A 21,993-nucleotide genomic window follows, 5' to 3' on the forward strand; every position below is an offset into this window, starting at 1 on the left:
TGCCGCTGTAAACTTCTTTTGGGTTCTGTTTGAGAAGATGACACTGTTGCACTGATCCGGTTCCAGCTAGTGCTGATGGTGGTTGGTCCAAATGTTCGATTCATCATTGGTCTGGCTGCTGCTGCTGCTGCTTGTTAGTAGAATATTTTGACTTTCCTACTTATCTGTGGTTTCTCTTGGCGTGCATGCTCAACATTATAACAATGCGAGGACATGCACAAAGGTTGCACATCAGCCCTATGATAAAATAGCCACATTGGTACAAAAATGTCGCCTCTTGTTCTTAGGGCCAGCCAGACAACCATGGCATTATTGTACGCATGAAACATAACAACAAACTTGCCTAACTTTGATGTAACTTAGTGTAGCACCAAACTTATTTTTGGTTTCAGCTTGAAAACTAACAGAAATACAATCTTGTCTAATGACATCTTAATACATCTGCACAAGTATATGGTTTAAAAAAAAACTTGACGGGAAGAGGCAGACAACCTTCCCCACTTTAAAGGTTCTTTATAAACTAAGGTGTATCCTAGGTCTAAGTGAATAACCTACCATGTTTTCATTAAGATTCAGAGCCTAAACGCAACGGATATTTAGAGAGTATTAAGTAGCAATAGTGATGCCCCTGCCCATAAGACACCAGTTGCATAAGCTTTGAGCGAATTCCACCGTCCATCCACTTTGCCGGCTCCCGCGGGATGAACATGGTCATCACTCCTTAGAAGAGAACCTGCAAAACAACTTAACGCAACACCGTAAGTACATTTCGTACTTGCAGAACTTATCCATAATACTATACATTTGGTGGATGCATGAGGCTTGTCAAATTTTATCATTGATCCATAAAAATACGAGCATAATTTGTCAAGTGAATAAGCAAAAGACATGATATATATTTCTATAACAAGCACCAATACAATTGCATAAGTAGAATGATCATGTAATCATGAGCTCAATCTTCCATGAACTCCATCACGAGACTCTACATTGGAGTGAACCTCGGAGAGCGTACTCCATGAGCGAGAGCGCGGCTATTGCAATAGATTAATACTCTGAGGGGTGTACAACTTTTTTCACACGACACGAGACCATAGGCCATACTACTCGTCGGTCCGTAAGCAATGATTCACGTGTTAACCGTTCGCACACCCATCCCCAACGCTGAGACGAACGGCCGGGATGGACAAGTGCAACGGAACCGCCGACAACACTCCATCACAAACCACGCCGAATTCGTTCAGTGAAGGGTGCGCGTATGGTACTGAGCTTACCATCCCATTATAAAGCATGTGGTTTGTACGGAAAAGTGCTCAAAAAACCAGCGTCCAAAGAGACGGTCCTTAACCAACTCAAGCAAGTCTAAGCCACTTGGATTCCACTCACAACATGGTCCTACCACACTTGCTCAAGTCTCGATCCATTATTCATACCTTGTTCATGTTTTAATCTTTCTCATCTACTCAAGTATATTTAAGCAAACACCCTATAGCTCGCGAGTGATGGTGACCTTGCCATCTCTCGACTTTTACTGTAAGCTAAGCATGGCTAAGCAAGTTAATTCAAGATGTCTAAACATACATACTTTACCTAGTATAAGTTATTCTAGAGCTAAAAGGGAAAACATGTCAAGTGGGCTCTACACAATTCACATGAACTAGATAGGGTTAAGCCCATACACAAGCAATAATTTACAATAGCAAATTAAGATTCAAAAGTAGGATTTGAGATGCCTGCCTTGGTACCCCGCAACCGCGACACTCCGGAACGTCATTCTCTAAGAAAGTAGACAAATGCATGAATTAGAAAAGATGCCGTGAATGCATATGCTTATGAGATGCAATGACTTATGAGAGGTAAAGACTAATATGATTCAAGGTCATAAGGTAAGAAATTCAACGAGGTAAATGAGGGCACACAAAAATATTACATAGGGTGGAGATGCAAAACAATTACTCACACATTTGCATACACTCTACAAGACAAGTTGTAACGTGAGGATGTCATCAAAACTAGTTGTGCTAATATTATTTGTGATGTAAATTAAGAATCAACAACTCATCGCAACATAAAGCATCAACCATGTGAGTTAGTTTATGAATGCTATCTACATAGAGTGCTAGAGTATTGAGTACGCTCATACAAGTTGATAATATTAGTATAGCTAGATTTAGACAATTCAAGAATTAATTATAGCTACTGGAACATCACATTTTAGTTAAGGTAAAATCATCATTATATAAAAGAGAAGCTAGTAAATCTTATTCTACTTAATTAAGACAAGCATCATCATTATAAGTTGTTTCATGATTTTAAGAGCATCATAAAATAATTGACCATGCATCCAACCAGGTAGCAAGCTCTTAAGTCATAAATTAGAAACTACAACAATATATAAATATTCCATAGGTGCATCAATTTTAGACAAAAGATAAAGGTTGAGATAAGTAAACAAAACTGGATTCACAATTTTAGAGGTACATATATATTTATTGTGCAATATACTATTTAACTAGTTAACTAGATCTAAACAAATATAGATTAAACTGTACAAATTTACAAACAATTCACACAACACAACATGTCTAATGGATAGTACACATCATAAGGAAGCCAACAAAATTGGTTTCATAATTTTTGGACTAATAGAGAATTAATTATGTAATTAACAAGGTAAACACATATTTAATTCAAATGTAAAATAATATCATTATTTCGGTGCAAACATATTTTTAACAGATAGATAACGTCAAGACGAAACCAACAAAATTTGTTTCACATCAATCGGATCTATTTTCAATTTTATATGAATTTTACAAGCTGGTATAGTAACCCGGATACTCCGGGTATCAACCCGGAAACTCCGGGTTTCGTTGACCCGGAAACTCTGGAAAAACACCCGGAAATGACCCGGGAACTCCGGGTTTAGGCCCGGCCGATGAACATCAAGCTCGCCGCCGGCGATTCCGACCACGATTTGGGATGAGGTTTGTTCCTAGAGATTCCTAGAGATGTGGAGAGTCTATTTTGGTAGCTAGAACATGCATGCATTGGAGTTCCAAAGCTCTAGGTCATTAATGGTGAAAAACCATGAATGGGCTAGGGAGCTTGATTGAGGGCACAAGAAGGAAGGTGAACGGCGAGGGGAGCTCACCAGTGACGAGTAGAGCACGAGCAAGGGGCCACTTGTTGGAGTAGAGTGGCGTCGGCGTAGATCGGGTTGATTTCCTCCTTGAGGGCTTGAGGAAGATGAAGAAGAAGCTTGGGGATGGCCTTCTCCTTGGTCTCCAGCAAGGAAGAGATGGTCGAGGTGATGGAGAAGCTCGTCGGCGTCGTCCTCCGGCGAGGCTCCGGCGAAGCTCCAGTGATGGTGGGGTGGATTTGGTGAGAAGAGGTGGTTCTCTCCTCCATGGCTTGGTTGGGGGAGAAAGCAAGGAGGAGGAGAGTGTTCTGTGGGGAAGAGAGGCAACAGGAAGGGCAGGGGGCAATGGATGAGGTGGAGGTCGGTTCGTAGGACATGTGGCATAACATTTCTGCGCAGGTGACACGCACACGCCTCGACAAACCCGGATACTCCGGGTTTAGTCGCGGATACTCCGGAAGAACAAAGTTACATAACATAATAACATCTAGTTCTGTATAGAAAACTTCTTTCTTATCTCCAATCTCCAAAACTGATCTCCAAGCCTCCAAAAATTCCACCAATTTTTGTATTGATACTAGAAATTAAGAGCAACCCATTTTGCTTGGAATTGGTAGAAAAACTATTGTAGATTTGAAATGAAAATTCTTCCCGAAATGCTATTTTTGAGTTTTTTGCCTAAGCTGTTTGGCTTCAAGATGGTTTCCTAAAATCCGGGAAAAATCACCTAAATTCAAGTTTTTCAAAGTAGTATTTTATAAAAAAAAAATTTCAACATAAGTCATATAATGACAATGCAAGTTTCTTCACAAAGCATGGGTTCCACATGTATAAACAATTCAAAATTAAATTTAGATGCATTCAAATCAAGCACCAAAATCTTTATGAATGCTTAACAAAAGCTCATGATGCAATGCTTAACATGATAATTACATTTGGGTCGTTACAGGAATCGTCTCCATGATATATCATCAATAGGCACGAAGCCCGGCAAAAATCCATAATGCTTCTTTACCGCTCCCAAATTGTTAATATGAGCCAACAAATCTTATCATACAGGCATATCACAAAGTCCTACGAAGTCCTAAGTACGTCCTAAGTCCTAAGTCCCAAGTTGTCGACATGCACCTCGTGCGTCCTAAGTTCTACAAAGTCAGTGCATATCACAAAATACTAATTATCATACAGGCAAAATACAGCACACAGTGTTATATTATGTCAAAGGCATTGTTTCTTGAGTACATGCCTAACCAAGGCCGAGTTCGGCCACTACCTGCTTGGCTATCTGCCCGGCTATTGGCTCCATCATCTGCAGGTACTCGGCGAACTTTTCTTCGCTACAGTCTTGAGCTTCTACTTGATAGCTTATCATTATCTTGCATTGCAAAGGTACAAGACTTAAGAAAAGTCGAGTAGATATAAGCTATCACGCTTACTGAGATATACTTCCCTGTACTACTTCGAACACCAAAACCTTTTCAAAGGAAAAGAATAGGTCGGGTACTATTGGCTGTCACGCTTAACATCTAAATCCTTCTACTCAACGCATAAGTTCACCTTTGCCACGCAAAGACGACGACATGCGAACAATCAAGTGTGCTAAAGGCAATTATGCCTAAATAGGATATCATCCTATCAATACTCTAAGTCGAGTAAATCCAAGGCATCCAGCCAAGAACAATCTAGTACGCGGCATACTCATGCACAACTACTATCTGTTCAACGCAGAGCTAAGCGCTTCATCGATAGCTAAGGATCTCTGCATCCTACTATGATCGCATCTAGTAAGTCACATGTGCACACACATATCCTACGATGATACAAATTATGTTCAAAGCGATATTAATTTACATGCATCAAATAAGGTTTGTGGCATCAAATAAGGTTTGTGGCACAAACAGCCAATTGTATCCAGCATATAAAAAGACATTACACACTACTACAAAACAGGCCTTTGTTCCTGGCCATTTGTCCCGGCAGCCTTTGGGCCCGGGACAATAGGTGGCTTTTGTCCCGGGTCCAACGGCTAGCCGGGCCAGCGGGGGGGACGGGGGCCTTTTGTCCCGGTTTGAGACACCAACCGGGACAAAATGGGAGCCTTTTGTCCCGGTTGGTGGTTCCAACCGGGACAAAAGGCCCGCGTAGCCTTTTGTCCCGGTCGCCGCCGCCGCGCGCGACGCGTGCGCGCGCACCGCGCGACGCGCGCGATGTCGTGGCCGCGCTCACGCCGCGGTCAAGGCCCTGCCTGCCTTGACCCGGCCTGGGTGGGGCGCCTGCCCGTGGGGCCCACCTATCGGCCTCTGGCCTGGCGGGTGTGGCTGCTCTCGGGTGGACCTAGAGATGGCAACGGGTACATATCCGTTGGGTATTGGCCACCCATACCCGTACCCGCTAGAACTAAGTTTTACCCGTCGGGTTACCCGTACCCGTACACGGGTAGGAAAATGTTTTCATACCCGTACCCGGCGGGTAATTTATACCCGACGGGTAACCCGTACCCGAAAAGCATACCCGAGAATTACATATAAATATCACATATTCATATGAAAAATAATTCATTTCAAACTAAAATTGGAGTGAGTGTGGAGTAGGATTTGAAGGAGAGTTCAACAATATATATACTAGGAGGGATTAATTGGATTTGGGCCAAATTCATGGGCCATATGGGATAAAATGAGTTAGACACTTAAGATGTCTTATTTTTTTGTGCGGGTATTTCTTACCCGCGGGTAGGCGGGTATGTGTAGTATACATCCGCACCCGTACCCGCCATACCCGACGGGTACAAGATTTTGCCCAATAATATACCCACGGGTAGAAAACTCATTCCATACCCATCTTCTTATCGGGTAAAATCCGTCGGGTACTCGGGTTTCGGGTACCCATTGCCATCTTGAGGTGGACCTAGCAATTTTTTTAGGGTTTCTTTAGGTTTATTTGTGCTGCAATGTTGAAAAATGCGTAGAAAATTCTACATACCTCAGAAAAATGCGAAACTTGTTTTGTTCAATTCGTATCGCTGAGATCTACTTAGGAAAAATGTTGTTTTGTATGTTTCACTATTGTTTGTTAGGGTTTTAGTGTGTTTTCATTTGCTCTGTCCGAAAGTAGTTTAATATAGAACTTTGTGCAGGAAAGTGATAAAATGGCAAAACTAGTTTGGTTAGATTTGTTTTCATACCTAGTTCTAAGATATTTTTCTTGGATTTGTTTAGATAAGTTGCATGAATTTCCCGATTTATCTTGCCTGGAGTAGCGGAAAATTGATCTATTTATGATTACTTATAGGAAAATGCTTTTACTGCAAAACTAATTTTCATGAGTTTCTTGTATTGTTCTCTGCATGCTCAATTATCTCCATGATTTATGCTTGTTGTTAAGTTCATTTCTTAATTTTTGCATCGCATTCATGCATTTTAGTGACCGAACCGTCGGAGAACGAACCCGTGGAGCTCACCGAGTCCGTTGAGCCTGAACCCGGAGTCTCGTTCGTGGTCGAACCCGAAGTTAACCAAGGCAAGCAGCTAAGCATAATTCCTTGCACCCATCTAATTTGACTACCTTAGTTATCTCATTTGGGTAATGTTGGGCTATATATATATAGTATGTATGTATTGCATTTTTGGTACCTACTTTGATGCACTATCCTTCCTTGAATTGTTTAACCATGTCCTTGACACATGTTAGTCAGTTAATAATTTAATTTGACTAGATGCTTAGTTCTGCTTAGAATACTCAACTGGCTTACTAGAAAGAACAGCTGGAGTATCACATTTACCGGTTACCCTTGATCGCACTGGTTTGGTCTGGTGGCTAGTGAAGTGGTAGTACCGAGATTCGAGCGGAATGGTAGGGCCTAGAGAATGAAGTCACATGGGCATAGTCTGCTTGGATCGATTAAGAACCGAGTGGATGCCATCGGCCTTGAGCACCTTTCCGTGCTACCACATATCCAATATAATGGTACGGATAAGCCAATTACCTTCTTTGACTTGATCATTGATGTGCAGTCCTAGATACGTGGCTACGGGCTATGCAGAGAGGCTTAGTGTGTCCCCAGGTGGACCTATGTGTAGGAAAGTTTAGAGATGTCCCTGGTGGAACTAAGTCTCTACTCGTAAGCTAGGTGTGAGGTTCAATGATCGCGCCTTGTTGGGAACGGTTGACGTGAGTACCCCCTGCCCGGCGTGATCGGTTGGGCGAGTCGCATGGTCCTCGCGTCGTGTGGGTAAAGTAGTACACCCTTGCAAGGTTATAATCAATTCGAATTGCCGCGCTCTCTGATATGAGCAAGCTCTTGGTTCGCCGAATCCCTCTTAGAGAGTTCCGGTATTGTTGGTTTTGGATTCATGTCTGGTCAATGATCTATTGAATGTTTTGTTACTCTTTTAATCAACTAAAATTATTTGGGGGTTTCGGGCAACACTAATTAATTTTGCTAGTAGATATTCTAGGAAGCTCATGCTTATGTAATAATTACTTACCCTTAAAAGCTTTTACTTGAGCCTTGCATGATTCTTGTTTATTTAATCGCCTAAGTCTTGCGGAGTACCTTTGTACTCAGGGTGCTTTCTAAACCTAGTTGTAGGTGAGCCGGAAGTGGTGTTCAGCCACTTCTTCCCCGCTGATCCTAATGCGGGGGAGGAGTAGGTTGTTGTGGCTGTGGTGATGTCCTTGAGCAAGGCATCATCATCTTAAGTATGTTTTTATCGTAATCAAACTCCGTGAGAGTATGTAAATACAATAAACTTTAAGTTTCCGTTTAATATGACTATCGTGAGCCCAAGGCTTGTAAAGGAAGTTTGAACCCACCTATATCGAATTTGTAATATTAAGTTTTGAACTCTGGTAATGTAAAACTGCTCTTTGTGGATTATTGGTGATGTATTCGATTGTAAACGGTATGTGCATATGCTGATTCTGGGCATATGTTGGAGCACATACCGGGACTACCGGATTTGATATTATTTTGGATGAATGACGTGTCGGTTATTCGTATTTCTAGATGTGGGATTACACGTGGCACGCGCTCCGACAAGCACGTGTTAACTCTCATCTGGATAATAATGGTCGACGGTTCGTTTAAAATAGTATCAAATTGGGCGGTTCTCACACTTGTTGTTCATGGATTTGAGGGCTTCATGTTCTCGGAATAGTTCTCTCTGAGAAGCCAAAATCTCTTGAGACCGCTTGGACTCACTCTGCAGTCTATCGGTCTGCTCTTCAAGTCTCTCTTCGAGAATTCTGACCCTCCCAAAAGCTTCAATTTTATCTGATCTTGAGTTTTCCAACTCTCTGTGGTTTAGATTAGTAAGGAAAGATTACCAACATTAAGCAAATAATCAGGAAGGTAACAAGAACCCTTACTCCTTTAATCTGGAAACATCTTTATAAACCTGACTTTGGCTTATGTAAGCCTCAATACGCTGCAATAGACTTTCTGCATTCTAGTAGACATAAAAGCTGTGTAAATGATTAGAAAAACAGCTATACTATCACAAATAATTTGAGCTATTTTCTTACTTGATTGCAGATGTTATAGAGTTCAGTCCTCAAGTTCTTGTCGTACTGAAATTGAGTTTGGATATGGGAAATGTCACTTGTAGCTACTAAAGTGGTTGCAGGAGGCACTGAAGATGCAGACTTTGTTGGTATCTTCTTTCTAACCTGACCCAGTACTGGGGTCACAAGTGCCGCCTGGCTTTGTCTGGGGTCAGTCTGATCAAGTGCACGTGCTTCCATCTGGACAAAGATTAAAGCTCCAGCCTCAGCACCCGAAAATATATCTAAATCCCAACAAATAGACCTCATTTTATCATTGCAAAGCATGATAACATTTCAAAAACAAAGAAACTTTACTGGCATAGACAAATCATGGGCCAGTCCTTGAGAAGTTGAAGTTTCTTTGACCACTTCGATCTCAACCTCCTGTTCATGTGCCTTGCTTGAAGGAATGGAAGCCATAGCTGTAAATATTCTTGCATTTGTGATTGCATGTTCCGAGTCGCTGGGTAATCATGCTTGTTGCGGCTACCCGGGCGTCTCGGACTCTATCGCCGCGCCCGAAACAGACTCCCATCAATCCAAGCCTTGAAATATACGGTCCGTGCCCCCGGCTGAGAAACAAACAAAACGTTGCGCTTGCGCCTCCGATCCATCAACGAGCCAAGCAGGCCCAAGGCCGCCGGAGAGATGGGCGACCACCTGCCCGACGACCTCCTGGCGGACGTTCTCGGCCGCCTGGCGCCGCGCGACCTCGCCTCGTCCCGCGGCGTCTGCTGGTCCTGGCGCGCCGTCATCGACGGCCGCCGCCTGCTGCGCGCGGACCTCCTGCCGCTCTCGCTGGGGGGCATCTTCCTCTTGGTCACCAGCACCTGGTTCCCGCCCCTCTTCTCCCGGCCCTGGACGGGCCCGGCCCCCGCGATCTGCGGCGACCTCGACAGCTTCTTCGGAGCCGACGAGCAGAGGGTGCTCGACATCGACTTCTGCGATCACTGCAACGGCCTGCTCCTGCTCCAGGAAGCCGTGATGAACCCCGCCACCGGGGAGTGGGCGTGCCTGCCAGAACCTCCGCCGCCGCACGTGCCGGAGTTGGAGTGGTACTGCCAAAGGCGCCTCGCGTTCGATCCAGCCGTGTCGCCGCACTACGAGGTGTTCTTGATCCCCGAGCTTCCCGGTTCTAGCCGCACGACGTTGAGCCCGCTGCTGAAGCAATCGGAGTGGCCGCCCTCGCCGCTCTTCCTGCACGTCTTCTCCTCGAGGACGGGGCACTGGGAGGAGAGAACCTTCGTACGGGAACAAGGTGGCCATCCCATGGTGACGGTAGCCGACGTCCAGTCGCATCATCTGTTCTATAACGCCGATGACCATTGCTGCACCTTCTGGCGGGGAAGGCTATACGTGCAGTGCCAGAACGGAGTTGTGATGAGGTACCGACCACAGCATCCAAATGGAAATTCCTTATTAACCAGTTTAATTTTGCTAATCTTCTTCTTCTTCTTCTTCTTCTTCTTCTTCTTCTTCTTCTTCTTCTTCTTCTTCTTCTTCTTCTTCTAGAATAAACCCGTCGAGTGGCACATACCACCTGATCAAGCAACCCATGGCCATGGGTGCCAACAGGAACACTAAATTTTATCTAGGGAAATCCAAAGCCGGTGTGTACTTTGCGTCGTTCGTCTACTGCCAGCTTCAAGTTTGGTACCTCGACGAGTCGTGCTACCGCCAGCCGGCGTGGGTGCTGAGGTGTGACAAGAACCTGGAGCCCCTCCTGCAACCATGGAGGAGCTACCAGGAACGCAACGGTGACGGGCCATGGCGCCTGCTGTACCTCGACGAAGAGGACCACGGCGCGCGCTACTACGACGACGACGGCGACCAGGGGCAATTGGAGTGGAGCTCTGACGTCGAGGACGGGGCTACTGGGAGCAATGGAGATGATGGCAAGGACGACATCGATGATAGTTGGGAGAAAAGATTCTGGCGGGGCACCATATGGACAGCGTTCCTCGGATTCCACCCTTTCAAGGAGGTTATCTTCCTGCACCTTTCAGTCCAAAGGGGGATCGCCTATCATTTAGATAGCTCGACGATGCAAGACATGGGCACCTTACAAATAGACCGACGCGACACCACTCAACGTATATCACTGCCTTTTCCCTACACACCATGTTGGATGGGAATGTTTCCTGAGAACGATTGACTTAAAAATATAATCATAAATATCATCACCATCTGGGTAGAAATATATATCTAGTGCATGGACCTGGCCATCTGGAGTTTGTCCTGATTGAAGACTCCTTGCTCTTCTAGGTGGTGTGGCCTTTACTTTTCCCTTTTTTTTTGTTGGTCTTCTCCCATTATTTAAGTTCGCATGCCAATGTCATACCAGTAAGAACATTTATCATTCTGCTGCCTTTTTTCCTTGCTTCATGTATGCTATTTCCGATCTTCAAGGATTCTCCAAGGATCGACACAAAACACCAGCTACATTTATCAACATCGAACCACCAGTCAGACTGGTTGGACACACCAATCAAACCGTGAACTGAAAAGTCCGCCGGTCCAATACCCGGTTCGGTCCTATCTATGCTACGTACGATATTGGCCTTAGATGACGGCTATGATGCAATTCCATATGCGATGACCCAAAGTTTCAACATGTATCTCTCAGCAGGCACCTGCTTTCAGATGGTTCCCAGCAAAACCCTGCCAGAAAGCACCTGGCTTCCACAGGAAGTAATATAGGTCAAAATGATCTTTGTTCACAGTCCTCTCATTCCTGGACGACTTAAAAAATTGCTGATTCTAACTGTACAAAAGAATATGTTCTCAGGAAGAAAAACAAAAGGCAAGGGCCTCTGCAGCCCCAACAAATCTAACCTTGTCCATCCAACCTCATACAACGAAATGTTTTGCCTACTCTTCTTTTCCCTGGGTAACTATCCTAACATATTTCAAACCTAGAGAAAACACCAGCTTCCAACACAGGAAGAACCGAGCTTGTAAAATCAACAGCATCTCACTTCTTAGAAGGGGTAGCAGTTAGCTTCCAACACAGGAAGAACCGAGCTTGTAAAATCAACAGCATCTCACTTCTTAGAAGGGGTAGCAGTTGCTTTATTCATGCTTGCTTGAGGATCGTTCGCTGCCCTCAATGATGAGGCACCATCTATGGCAATGTTCCCCAGCTCTACAGCCATTGCATCTCTTTCTTCATTCTCTTTCCTTTGCTTCTCTGAAACACCATCAGCTGAATTATGTGTAGAGTCTGGCAGGGTTGCCGGTTGTTTTCGGTGGGGACCAGCATCAAGCCATGGATGCTGAAGCAATTGAGCAGCTGTAGGGCGCTTCTCAGGGACAAAATCAAGTATCGGTACAAGAAAATCCGCCATGTCATTTGCGTTTTTCTCAGTAAACTCGTACTTCTCCATCAGCACCTTGTTGAGAGGCCAGAACCGCAAGCGTCTAATGTGCCTCAGATCCCCGTACCGATTGAAGAACTCGCGTGAGTACCGACCACCCAGGGCAATCTAGGAAACAAACAGAGTTCTTGTCATACTCCCTCCATTCACTTTTGATACCTATATTTCAAAAACTTAAATGTTCAAAAATGAGAGCTATATTTACTATTGGCATGGGTAATGGGTTGTGGCAATAAATAGCAATAGTTACAAGGAGTTCCCAGTTAAAATATTGGAGGACCAACAAAAAAATCTGTTACATTTATTAGATTGATAAGCACACTTGTGGTGTCCTTGGTCATTGTGCCATATGAAAATATATCAATCAAAACTGAATGGAGGGAGTATATCAAAATGAAGAGCACTATCAACATCTTGAAAAAACTACAGGAACTGAAAGTTGAAACCTCCTTTTACCTTGCGAGGCATCATTCCTAGTAGCTCCATCATCAGTGCAAGGTGATCCTGCATTAGATAGCTCAGGATGTAATTCCATTGGGAAGGGAATAAGTCAAATCATTTTCTCAGAAAAATGTATGCTGAGGGCACAATCTTGGAACATGCAAAATACTGTTTAAATAAATAATCTTGATGTAGTTTATTTACAAGAAATAATCAGCAGTTGATCCCCATGAAAAATAGCAGAGGATAATTAACTAGAATAAACTACATGATAGATGCTTCAAACTTTTAGCTCAATCCAAACAAATTAAAATTTCACCTTGTACCAATCCATGAGGTCCAAGACCATTTACGGTATACCACATAAAAATTAAAAAGAAAGATTTGCTGTTCACATATCAATTCTTGTTACCAGGACTCAAAAAATAGCAAAGAAAATTCTCGTCCAGCTTATTCAAGGTGCGGCAAAAATACAAGAGCCAAGAGGGACTTACAACCTATGTTTTTAAACCGGTAAGGCGAGGCGAGGCGAGGTGATCCACCACCGCCTTATCGCCTAGGCGACGCCTAGGCGGGCTAAGGCGGGCTAAGGCGAGACCTTAAACAAGGCGAGCCGCCACCGCCTTGTCGCCTAGGCGACGCCTTGAAAACATAGCTAATAACACACCGCACTGTCAGCAGAAATTGGAAAAAGGAAACAACAGTTTCTAGCTGTCACCTTACTATCTTAGTTCGTTTACCACTCTTTTGTAGTCTGTTCTTTAGACGTCAACTTTGCTGTTCTTCCACAAAAGCGATTTGAATATGAAAGACTTTCTCGAAACTATCTATCGCCAATGCATCATTTATGATGGTTAGGTGATAGATATTTCAGACTACTTCATTATTAAAATCATAGCGTCATAATTGGATAAACCCAAAACTGTAATGTGTCCCAAAAAACAACAGAGGTGCTACACTGCTACAGTAAACGCTGGAGGTAGTTCTGGTGGAAAATCAATGAAGGTACACATTCACAGTACTGTAGAAGAATATTCCCTTCTTTCATTCTTACAGGCTGTTGTATAAATGAAGAGTGTCATGTAGAAGTGTGTTATGTGGTTGTTTGTGCCATGCCAATATTGACAAACTGCATAGATATCACAGTTACTGTCAGTCTTAAGCAAACAAATATAGGCTACCCCGTTCTATTTTATTTGGAATTTTAGGTTTGTGCACACATAGTATGAAAAAGCAAAAGATGAATATGCACCACCACTAAAGTTGTATCTTTCAGTAACTCATTAAACTTATCATCTCCTATCATGACCAACTCACAAAGAGACGATACTTGTGTTGGTGATCCACATATGGAAAGTGGTGGCAATGCAAAGTTACAAAAAGACATGTCATTACAAAATACAGACATCACCAAAGGTATGTACATGAAAGATAAGTGTTTACACATGCATATAAACATGAGAAATACAGGGTAAAACCAAAAACTATGCAGGGAAAAGACTATAGAGAGCATGTTGGTTGCATAGTTAAAAGAAAACACCAGATTCATATTTGATTATCATAGTTGCTCACAAAAAGAGAGCTAGTTGAAACAAAAGTTAAACCATGTAATAATAAAGTACTTCAGAACATATGTTAATCACTTCTAGTTCAATGATTGATTATGATATTTCAGCATAACTACAGGTCATAGTAATTAGAATTTTAGGTCAACAATATCCGTTCAGTGCAGGTCTTGGTATAGAAGGCTTTTCTTGACCTATCAAGAACTACCTTTTGTGGGTACAGTGGGTACTGTTTGCCAGGTGATTTTAATTTTATCTATATATATGAATATGAAGAGTATGTAAATTGTTGAATTCAGGGCAATGAAAACAAATAGATATACCTCATCTCGGTCGAAATTGTCACCACTGTGGATCAAAAAGCACATCCCCTGTGGCAAGCTCGAAGCAGATGTACGCAAAGGACCATAGGTCAGCAGATGTAGAGTACTTGGAACCAAGTATAACCTCAGGACATCTATACTGCCTCGTTTGAATGTCACTTGTGAACTGCTTGTATGTCCAACATGCATTTCCAAAGTCCACCAGCTTGCACTTTAGATCAGCCTCCATTGCCATCTTCTTCTTAGCCCCTTTGCTACCCTGTCTATCTCCTTTTGCCCGCTTCTTAGCTCCATCCTGGCTAGGACTGCCCTCATTTGCTGTGCCCAGATCTCCTCTGTCATCTGACCCATCTGTGTCAGCAGATGCCACAGCACTACTCCCTTCTGAAGTTGCAGCAGCTGCACGTTTGGCTTTTTTCCGGATCTTCTTCTTATGGTTCTTGGAGAGGCCACCATTTGCTGATGGTGCAGGCACCTTTGGAGTTGGCTCGTCTGTCTTTGCAGAAGGCAGAACCAAGGGCACACCTGACTTTCGGGGGGCCTTTGAGGGGTCAATGGTAGACACGAGCAATATATTCTCAGGCTTAAGGTCAGTGTGAATAATAGAAAGCGTGCGGTGGAGGTAGTCGAGGCCGATGAGCACATGGCGGCATATCTCCTTGACCATCGGAAGGGGAATTCCACGATAGTTCGTGTACTTTATCAAGGTCAACAAGTTATCACCAAGAAACTCAAACACCATGCACACATGGTTGCCATTAGGGCCTGAGTGCTTGAAGTGGTCAAGGGGCTCAACAACACATTTGGAGTCATCAGGATCACCATCAGCAATCTGCTTCAAGATCTTGATCTCGTCCATGGCTGCTTCTGTGTAGTGCTGAGCGCTCTTCTGCTCCTTCAACGCCACATATCTCTGCACATAAAATCAATGAATTCAGAAGCATTAGACAGATGCGGTCTGAATCCTTAGACAGCAGGGAATAAATAAATCAAAGTTTTTGTCAAGAATTAGCAGGAATCGCGAATGGAACAGTAGTTATCAATTATGAGCAACGAATTTATCCATTCTAATATCCTCTACATCAAAAGAACAGTTGGTGAGCACGCGCAAACTGCCACAGGAAACTAGATAAACCGCATCCAGATCGACCATTGTTGCATACTGCCGACAACACGAATCATTTGATTATGAATGTCGAGAAAGGGGATAGGGCACGAACGGAGTGGGCGGTGTCCCAGGCGAGCCAGACGGTGGAGAAGTGGCCCCATCCGAGCTTGGACTGCACGACGTAGGCTCCCTGCTTGAAGGAGTCGCCTACGCGGACGGCGTGGTACCCGCCACGCCGGTAGTCCTCGGTGCCCTCGTCCTCCGACGTGTAGTCGCTGCTCTCGCCCTCCTCGTCCTCTCCTTCCTCCTCCCCTCCCCCCCTCCACCTGTCCCCCGCCCCCGCATCCGCCTCCATCGCTGCCGCGGCCGCCATCCCCTCCTCATCCTCAATCCACCGCCTCGACGACGACCCCCCGGCTTCCGCCTCCGCCATCGCGCGGGAGCCCTGGATCTGGCGCTCCCCGCTGCGGTTCCTTCCTTTCGCCTCCTCCAACTCCAAGCCACGAGCGCCACTTTGTTATTAGCGGGGCGGATATGTAAAAAGACGAGATGATCGAGGGTACTGCTGAAAATATTGCCAGCACTATTATTACTAATTATTATTAACATTTTAAATTAACCAACTGACATTAATTTCTTTATGTGAGAGGACAGGCTACCTAAGGGCAATCCCAACCCAGAAACCATGAAGTGGTTTCTATACCATGCCATGTCATATAGACACTACTATAAAAACTATTGTTCCCAACGCATAGTTTCTATATATGTGCACACAATTCATTAGCCATTAAATCTTCTCTCTCCAACAACCAATCATCTTTCCTTCTACACCTATCACATAGACACCACTATCCTCCAATGAAAAATTGGTGGTTTCTAGGGTATTGGATTTCGTGTAGACACCATTTCTTGCATGAGATCTAGTTTCTTCACATTTTCATTCTCTCTCTCATTTAATACAGCGCCACATCATCAAAATGTCATATGCGGCACTATAATTAATGGTATAGAAACTATCCTATGTGGAGGGTTGGGACTGCCCTAATGTGTTCCGTGAATCAGCACTGATTCTGAAGGTTATGCAACTACCTATTGTATTATTTAAGGAACGATTGGCTGACAAATAAAAAAATGTGCTGCAGAATTTAGCATGATTTTCGTTGTTCTAATGTAATACATTGGCGAGTGGCAACAACGGTTGGTGTCTAATGGATATTTAGTTTACTTGTGGTGGTAAGAAATAATTGTTTGGTTATGTAACGCTCCCTCCGTCTCCAAAAATAAGTCATTCTAGAAATTCTAGAACAAATTAACAAAAAGATAAAATGACCATATTTGCCCCTATTTACTTTCCATATTTGGCACTAATTGATTCTTGCATGCATATGCACTTTCTAAATAGGGTAAGATGACTTATTTTTTTGGACAAATTTCGAATTCTAAAATGACTTGTTTTTTGGGACGGATGGACTAAGGGAGTATATAACAGTTGAATGCACCGGTGGTCCTTTAATTTGTGATCTAAAAAAATTGTGGTGGTGTCATTTGGTTCTCTAACACTTGTCAAATATTTCATTTACATCTAAAGTGATTAAGATACCCCTATGGTTTTAATTTGTCAATATGAGATCTCCACACCGATATGTTGTATCAACAACCAGATAAGTGTCACACCCTGAAATTTTTAAATTTCAGGATGTGATTAAAATTAAAAATAAATAAACAATTTTCTTATAGTTTTAAAATTTTCCCAACATTTATTTTCTTTACAGAGAATTTGGTGTAAAAGAAAATAAACATTGGTTGTTTCCAAATTAAATAAGGTTGATTTTTTTTAGTGTTGCATTCATGCTGCAATGCATTGCTTTATTGTTTGTTGTTCGGTTCAAATTTGAATTCTCTGAATTTGAGTTTGAATTGAATTGTTTGATTTAGTTTCAAAAATGCAAAGTCTTTCCTTTTTCCTCCCCTTGTTTTCAGCCCAGCCGGCCCAGCCCACCTCCCTCTCCCTTTCTTTTTTTTTCCTTTCTTCTTTCCCGCTGGCCCTTTTTCCCCTCCCGCCGGCCCCGCCTTCCTTCTCCCGGCCCAGTCCGCCTCCTCCCCTCTCTCTCACCTCCAGGTGGGCCCCACCTGTCGGGACCTCCTTCAACCTCCCGCGCACGCTTGCGCCGCTGCCCGTGGCCCTGCGCCGAGCTACGCCGCTGCCCGTGGACCCCCCGAACAAGTTAGGCCCGCACGCCGAGAACCTCCGGAGTCCGCGCCGCATCCGCACCAAACCGGTTTCGCCCCTTCTTCGAGCCGGACTCGGGTCCGAGCCTGAGTCTTGTGGGCGCACGCCGCGTCACCCGGCCGCGACCCGCACGCCAAGACGCCTCCTCTCCGCTCTATATAAGTGCCGCGGACCCCGCTGTACTCCCCCTGGAACCCTACCGAGCCTCAGCCGCCTCCATCACCCTTGCTCGCAAACCCTAGCGCAAGCTGCCACCATTGGGGCTCGTCGAGCTCAGTCCGGCCGTGTTCCGCCGCCCCGCCACCCCAACCTCGCCAAGAGCCGCCACCGGAGCTGCGCGTCGTGGTAAAGATCCGCCCTAGCCCCTTCTATCTCTCTCTCTGCCTTCACGTGCGTGGAATCGCTCACCGGAGCGAGTTTCGGCGACCCGCCCCGCTGCTCGCCGTGGTGCGCCCCGTCCCGGCCCTGCGTGACCACGCCGACCTCGCCATCGCGTTCTCCATGGTCCCCTCGTCCTTCCAGCCCCAAACCCGGTCCGAATCCCAGCCCGGACGGCCGTTTTGGCCTACGCCGGCGACCCCGCCGTCGCACACCGCCGCCTGCCTCGCCGCCGGCAGCTCAGCGCCGCCGCCAGCTCGCCCCAAGCCTCCCCAGCCATCCGATCTAGATCGAGTGACCCGGATTAGATCTAAAACCGAGTCAACCCAGGGGAATACCGGTCAACCAAGGAAGTGTTTCATAAGAGCCCCTCTATTTTCTGGATATCAACCCGCGATCCACACATGTTCAAAAGTATTTTCATGGAAGCCCTTTGTTTTCTGGTTTAGCCCCTGCCTTTTCCTAAAATCTAACCCGCCGCCCAGGATCTCTAGTTTTGCGTGCTAGCCCCTAAAGTTTAGGTTTAATTATGTTTAGGTCCCTGGTTTCTTTAGATTTAGCCCCTGGAAGCTTTGTTTATTCACAAATAAGCCCCTAGAACCTTGTTTTAGCCTTATCTTTCACGTTTCAACTCCGTTTTCAGCGATTCTTGCGCTCACGTGATCCTTGTGACATGTGCGATAGCTTTATAACCTTTTTATCCTCTGTGAGCACACTTTGTTGTGTCTTACAAATCTTTTCCGTTAGCTCTTAACCCTATAGTTAATCACGACTAGATCCCTGAAGCACCGTTTAGTCTATAGAATCGCCGTTTTAGTTCCGTTTTCCGTGTTTCTTGCGCTCTCGTAACCGCAGCAGCGAGCCCTATCCTTTAGTGCGTTCTTTTAAAGCTTTTATCTTGTTTGGTGTATTGTTCTTAGTTATATCTTTTTGTTTGCTTTGTATGTTTGCCCCAAGATTGCTCCAAGTAGAAGGATCATTGTTCGAAGTTTGAAGATCAAGAGTTCCAAGTGAGCAAAAGCTGAAGAGCAGTAAGAGTAGCTTTTCGTTGGAGAAAGGCAAGTGACCCTAACCATCTTTCTATCTATGCTTTATTCACAAGATGATATGATTTAATTGGAACATGGAGAACCACCCAAGAAAACCGTACAACCACAATACTAATGGGCTCTGGTCTTGGCTAAGTAATTAGATGAACTATATGTTGTGTTGGGGTTGTTCCGCTTGGTGGTTATGAGTTTGTGTTGTGGAGCGGGTGAAGGAAGCTGCGTCTTCTGAGGGACCGCACGGCAGGGACCAACACATACATATAGGGATTCTTTGTAAAGGCCTCGTAGCGTCCCTATGCAATCACACCTCGGAAGTGTGGTATTGTGCCTGATCAGCACATATGCGTGGTTGGGTTCAAAGTTCTTCAGAACTTTTACGCGAATTGTGGTGAAAGTGTACAACCTCTGCAGAGTTAAAACTAACCGGTTAGCCGTGCTCACGGTCAAGAGCGGCTTGGACCCTCACATGATTAATGAACTTAAAGATGGATATAAATTATTTTCTGGTTATTTCTTGTGGCCTTGCTGAGTACCAACCATAAGTGTACTCACCCTTGCTTACTGCTGCTCAGAAGAAGAAGGTGTGAGAAGTATTTTGAAGATGATGCTGAGTTCTAGGCGTACGCAACCCCCAGTCGATTGCCTGTGAAGTTTGGAGTCTCCGTTTCCAGGATAAGCTGTAAACTCTGATAATCTTTTAATTGTTTTAGTTTCTCTTTTTTGTGATACTACTACTGATTATTCACTTATGATGTCTCTATATGTATGAAACTTGATCCTGGCATACATATAGTTATGCACTCGGTTTTGTCCTTAAAACCGGGTGTGACAATAAGTATTTTGGGTATTTTATATCTGGATGGCACATTTAACATGTTTAAGGATATGCATATGCTGATATGCATTTTCAAAGTTCATAGTAGACATATATGAAATTTCACAAGTTGTTTGAATCCTTCATGCAATTCACTCAATATAATTCGGTAATAGAATTCACGAATTTATTCTCTACCAGCAAAAAATAGTTTTAAAAGAAAGTGACACATGTGGTCTCGATTATATTATTTCTTTTATTTGAGCGACTGTTGCAATGGTTCAAGCTTAGTTTTGTACTCCATTTTATTAATGTATGAATGCTAATCTCTAACTACTTTTGTTCTGGTAAACACGTAAAAGCTTTATTCCATCTTGTAAAAAATATTACATTTTTTTACTGGAATCCAAACAATTTTTTTAAATTCCAACCGCCAATGATTTTCAAGACTTTATAACACCACATTCATCTCAATAACATGTGAAGATCCATCTCAAAAACTTTATAAAACCACATTCAATAAATTATAAATATATTTTAATAAAAAATAGTAGTCAAAACTAAAAGTCGATTTCTATAAAAGATCAAGGTGCGAAGCATTTATGATCGAAGAAGGTATGTGTCACTCAAAAATTTATTCTACCTTGGCTAGTATAAAAGTATCTTGCAATGCTTTTTGAGTCGTGGAACATGGGTCTACGGTCTTTCCAGTCGCTACAGCCGTGGCATATGGCTGACTCAATTAAGCTTGACTAACCTTAGGTATGGTCGCTATGGCAAGTACAAAAAAATCAGATAATGCCCATAGAACGTTCTAGAGAGGAGATGGAAAGGAGATGTGACCTAGCTAAAGCATAACTTCGGGAGCAGAAATTTCTGTATGGATTAGAACGAATATAATATTTTTGTCATTAATCTATTATGATCATTTGCAGGCTTTGTAGTAGTATATAATAGGCTTTGCAGGCTTTATAGATCTTTCCAGAGGGACGCATTGGCTCCGGTTTTGGGCTCGATTGCAGGGCACTGATGACAGAAAGAATGGTATTCTCAAAGCATGTCAGGATCTAGAGTCAAGATCCATGAAGTTCTTCGCATCTCATGGATGACCGTTTATTTTACGCATTAGTCAATAATGTTGGACCATTGTGTGTTTAAATTTTATATGCCAGGTAATAATTTTGGATTGATGCCTCTTCATAAAGAGGTTTGAAGTCGGATATTTTTCATTATCTAAAAAATATAATAGGTCTGGACAGGAAGTGAAGAAGGCGAGCTGGACCACCAGCCCTGATAGCAAAATAGTACGAGCTCAGAATAATGAGCAGGGTAACAGGGGCACATCAACTGGCCTAAACATGTCAACAAACCCTAAGACAAGGTAACAACCGTACTGACTAAAACGTGGGATAACCTGTTTGGATTTGTAATTTTAAAAAATCATGATGTTAAAAAGCTGTAAATTCATAAACCGAAGTCACTAGCATTCTGTTCTGCTGCAACCAGCCAACAGTATTTTTCTCTCACACCAAACCAGCAACAGTTATCAACATCAGCCAGCCAGCAGTACTTTTCTCTCACAACAAATCAACATCAGCCACCAGCCGCAGCCAGCCGAACAGAGTGTAAAATTAAAAAGAGCTTTGGAGTGAAGTTTCTAAAACTCACAATTACTACAAGTTTTGAAAGGCCCTGGTTTTTGCCTCTACATATGTTACCTCCAAAATCCAAATGCCTCTTGTAAAAAATCTAGCAAAGCTGTAGTGCTTTCAAAACCGAAATAAACTTTGTATCCCAATTCCCAACATGCATAAAAAAAAATTATACGTTCACGTGCATTCTGTTTATGTGAAATTTACATTCCAGGCAAGCTCCGCCTGAAATTTTTTGCAGTAGGCCGAGAATTTTGTCACCGAAAGTGGTTGACATGCTGCAAAATAAAAAAGTAGAACCAGCTTGAAAATATCCTACTGAAAAGTACAAATATCCAACAAAGAGATATTTCCCTACCCTTCCCCAACC

General features: G+C 43.6%; 2 protein-coding genes and 1 pseudogene across 2 annotated transcripts; 1 reads left to right on the forward strand and 2 right to left on the reverse strand.

Annotated features, from left to right (window-relative positions):
- Nucleotides 1-8,262: 8,262 nt before the first annotated feature.
- LOC120659527 lies at nt 8,263-9,134 on the reverse strand. Its single transcript, XM_039937705.1, has 3 exons — nt 9,002-9,134; nt 8,666-8,884; nt 8,263-8,589 (listed from the first exon to the last, which is right to left on the reverse strand). Exons 1-3 carry the CDS (start codon nt 9,104-9,106, stop codon nt 8,506-8,508), a joined length of 408 nt encoding a protein of 135 aa, XP_039793639.1. The 5' UTR covers nt 9,107-9,134; the 3' UTR covers nt 8,263-8,505.
- Nucleotides 9,135-9,137: 3 nt separating this feature from the next.
- Nucleotides 9,138-11,114, forward strand: LOC120659526. Its single transcript, XM_039937704.1, has 2 exons — nt 9,138-10,071; nt 10,199-11,114. Exons 1-2 carry the CDS (start codon nt 9,335-9,337, stop codon nt 10,839-10,841), a joined length of 1,380 nt encoding a protein of 459 aa, XP_039793638.1. The 5' UTR covers nt 9,138-9,334; the 3' UTR covers nt 10,842-11,114.
- Nucleotides 11,115-11,383: 269 nt separating this feature from the next.
- Nucleotides 11,384-16,027, reverse strand: LOC120659525 (annotated as a pseudogene).
- Between the last annotated feature and the right edge of the window lie 5,966 nt (nt 16,028-21,993).

Source organism: Panicum virgatum, chromosome 2N, assembly GCF_016808335.1.
Source record: "Panicum virgatum strain AP13 chromosome 2N, P.virgatum_v5, whole genome shotgun sequence".
Classification (NCBI taxonomy): domain Eukaryota; kingdom Viridiplantae; phylum Streptophyta; class Magnoliopsida; order Poales; family Poaceae; genus Panicum; species Panicum virgatum.

Coding starts and splice junctions, on each gene's coding strand:
- LOC120659527 (XM_039937705.1), bottom strand. CDS start 9,106: ATGGCTTCCATTCCTTCAAGCAAGGCACATGAACAGGAGGTTGAGATC. Junction 8,885..9,001: donor CCCATGATTTGTCTATGCCA/GTAAAGTTTCTT, acceptor ATCTTTGTCCAG/ATGGAAGCACGTGCACTTGA. Junction 8,590..8,665: donor TCTATAACATCTGCAATCAA/GTAAGAAAATAG, acceptor TATGTCTACTAG/AATGCAGAAAGTCTATTGCA.
- LOC120659526 (XM_039937704.1), top strand. CDS start 9,335: ATGGGCGACCACCTGCCCGACGACCTCCTGGCGGACGTTCTCGGCCGC. Junction 10,072..10,198: donor CAGAACGGAGTTGTGATGAG/GTACCGACCACA, acceptor TTCTTCTTCTAG/AATAAACCCGTCGAGTGGCA.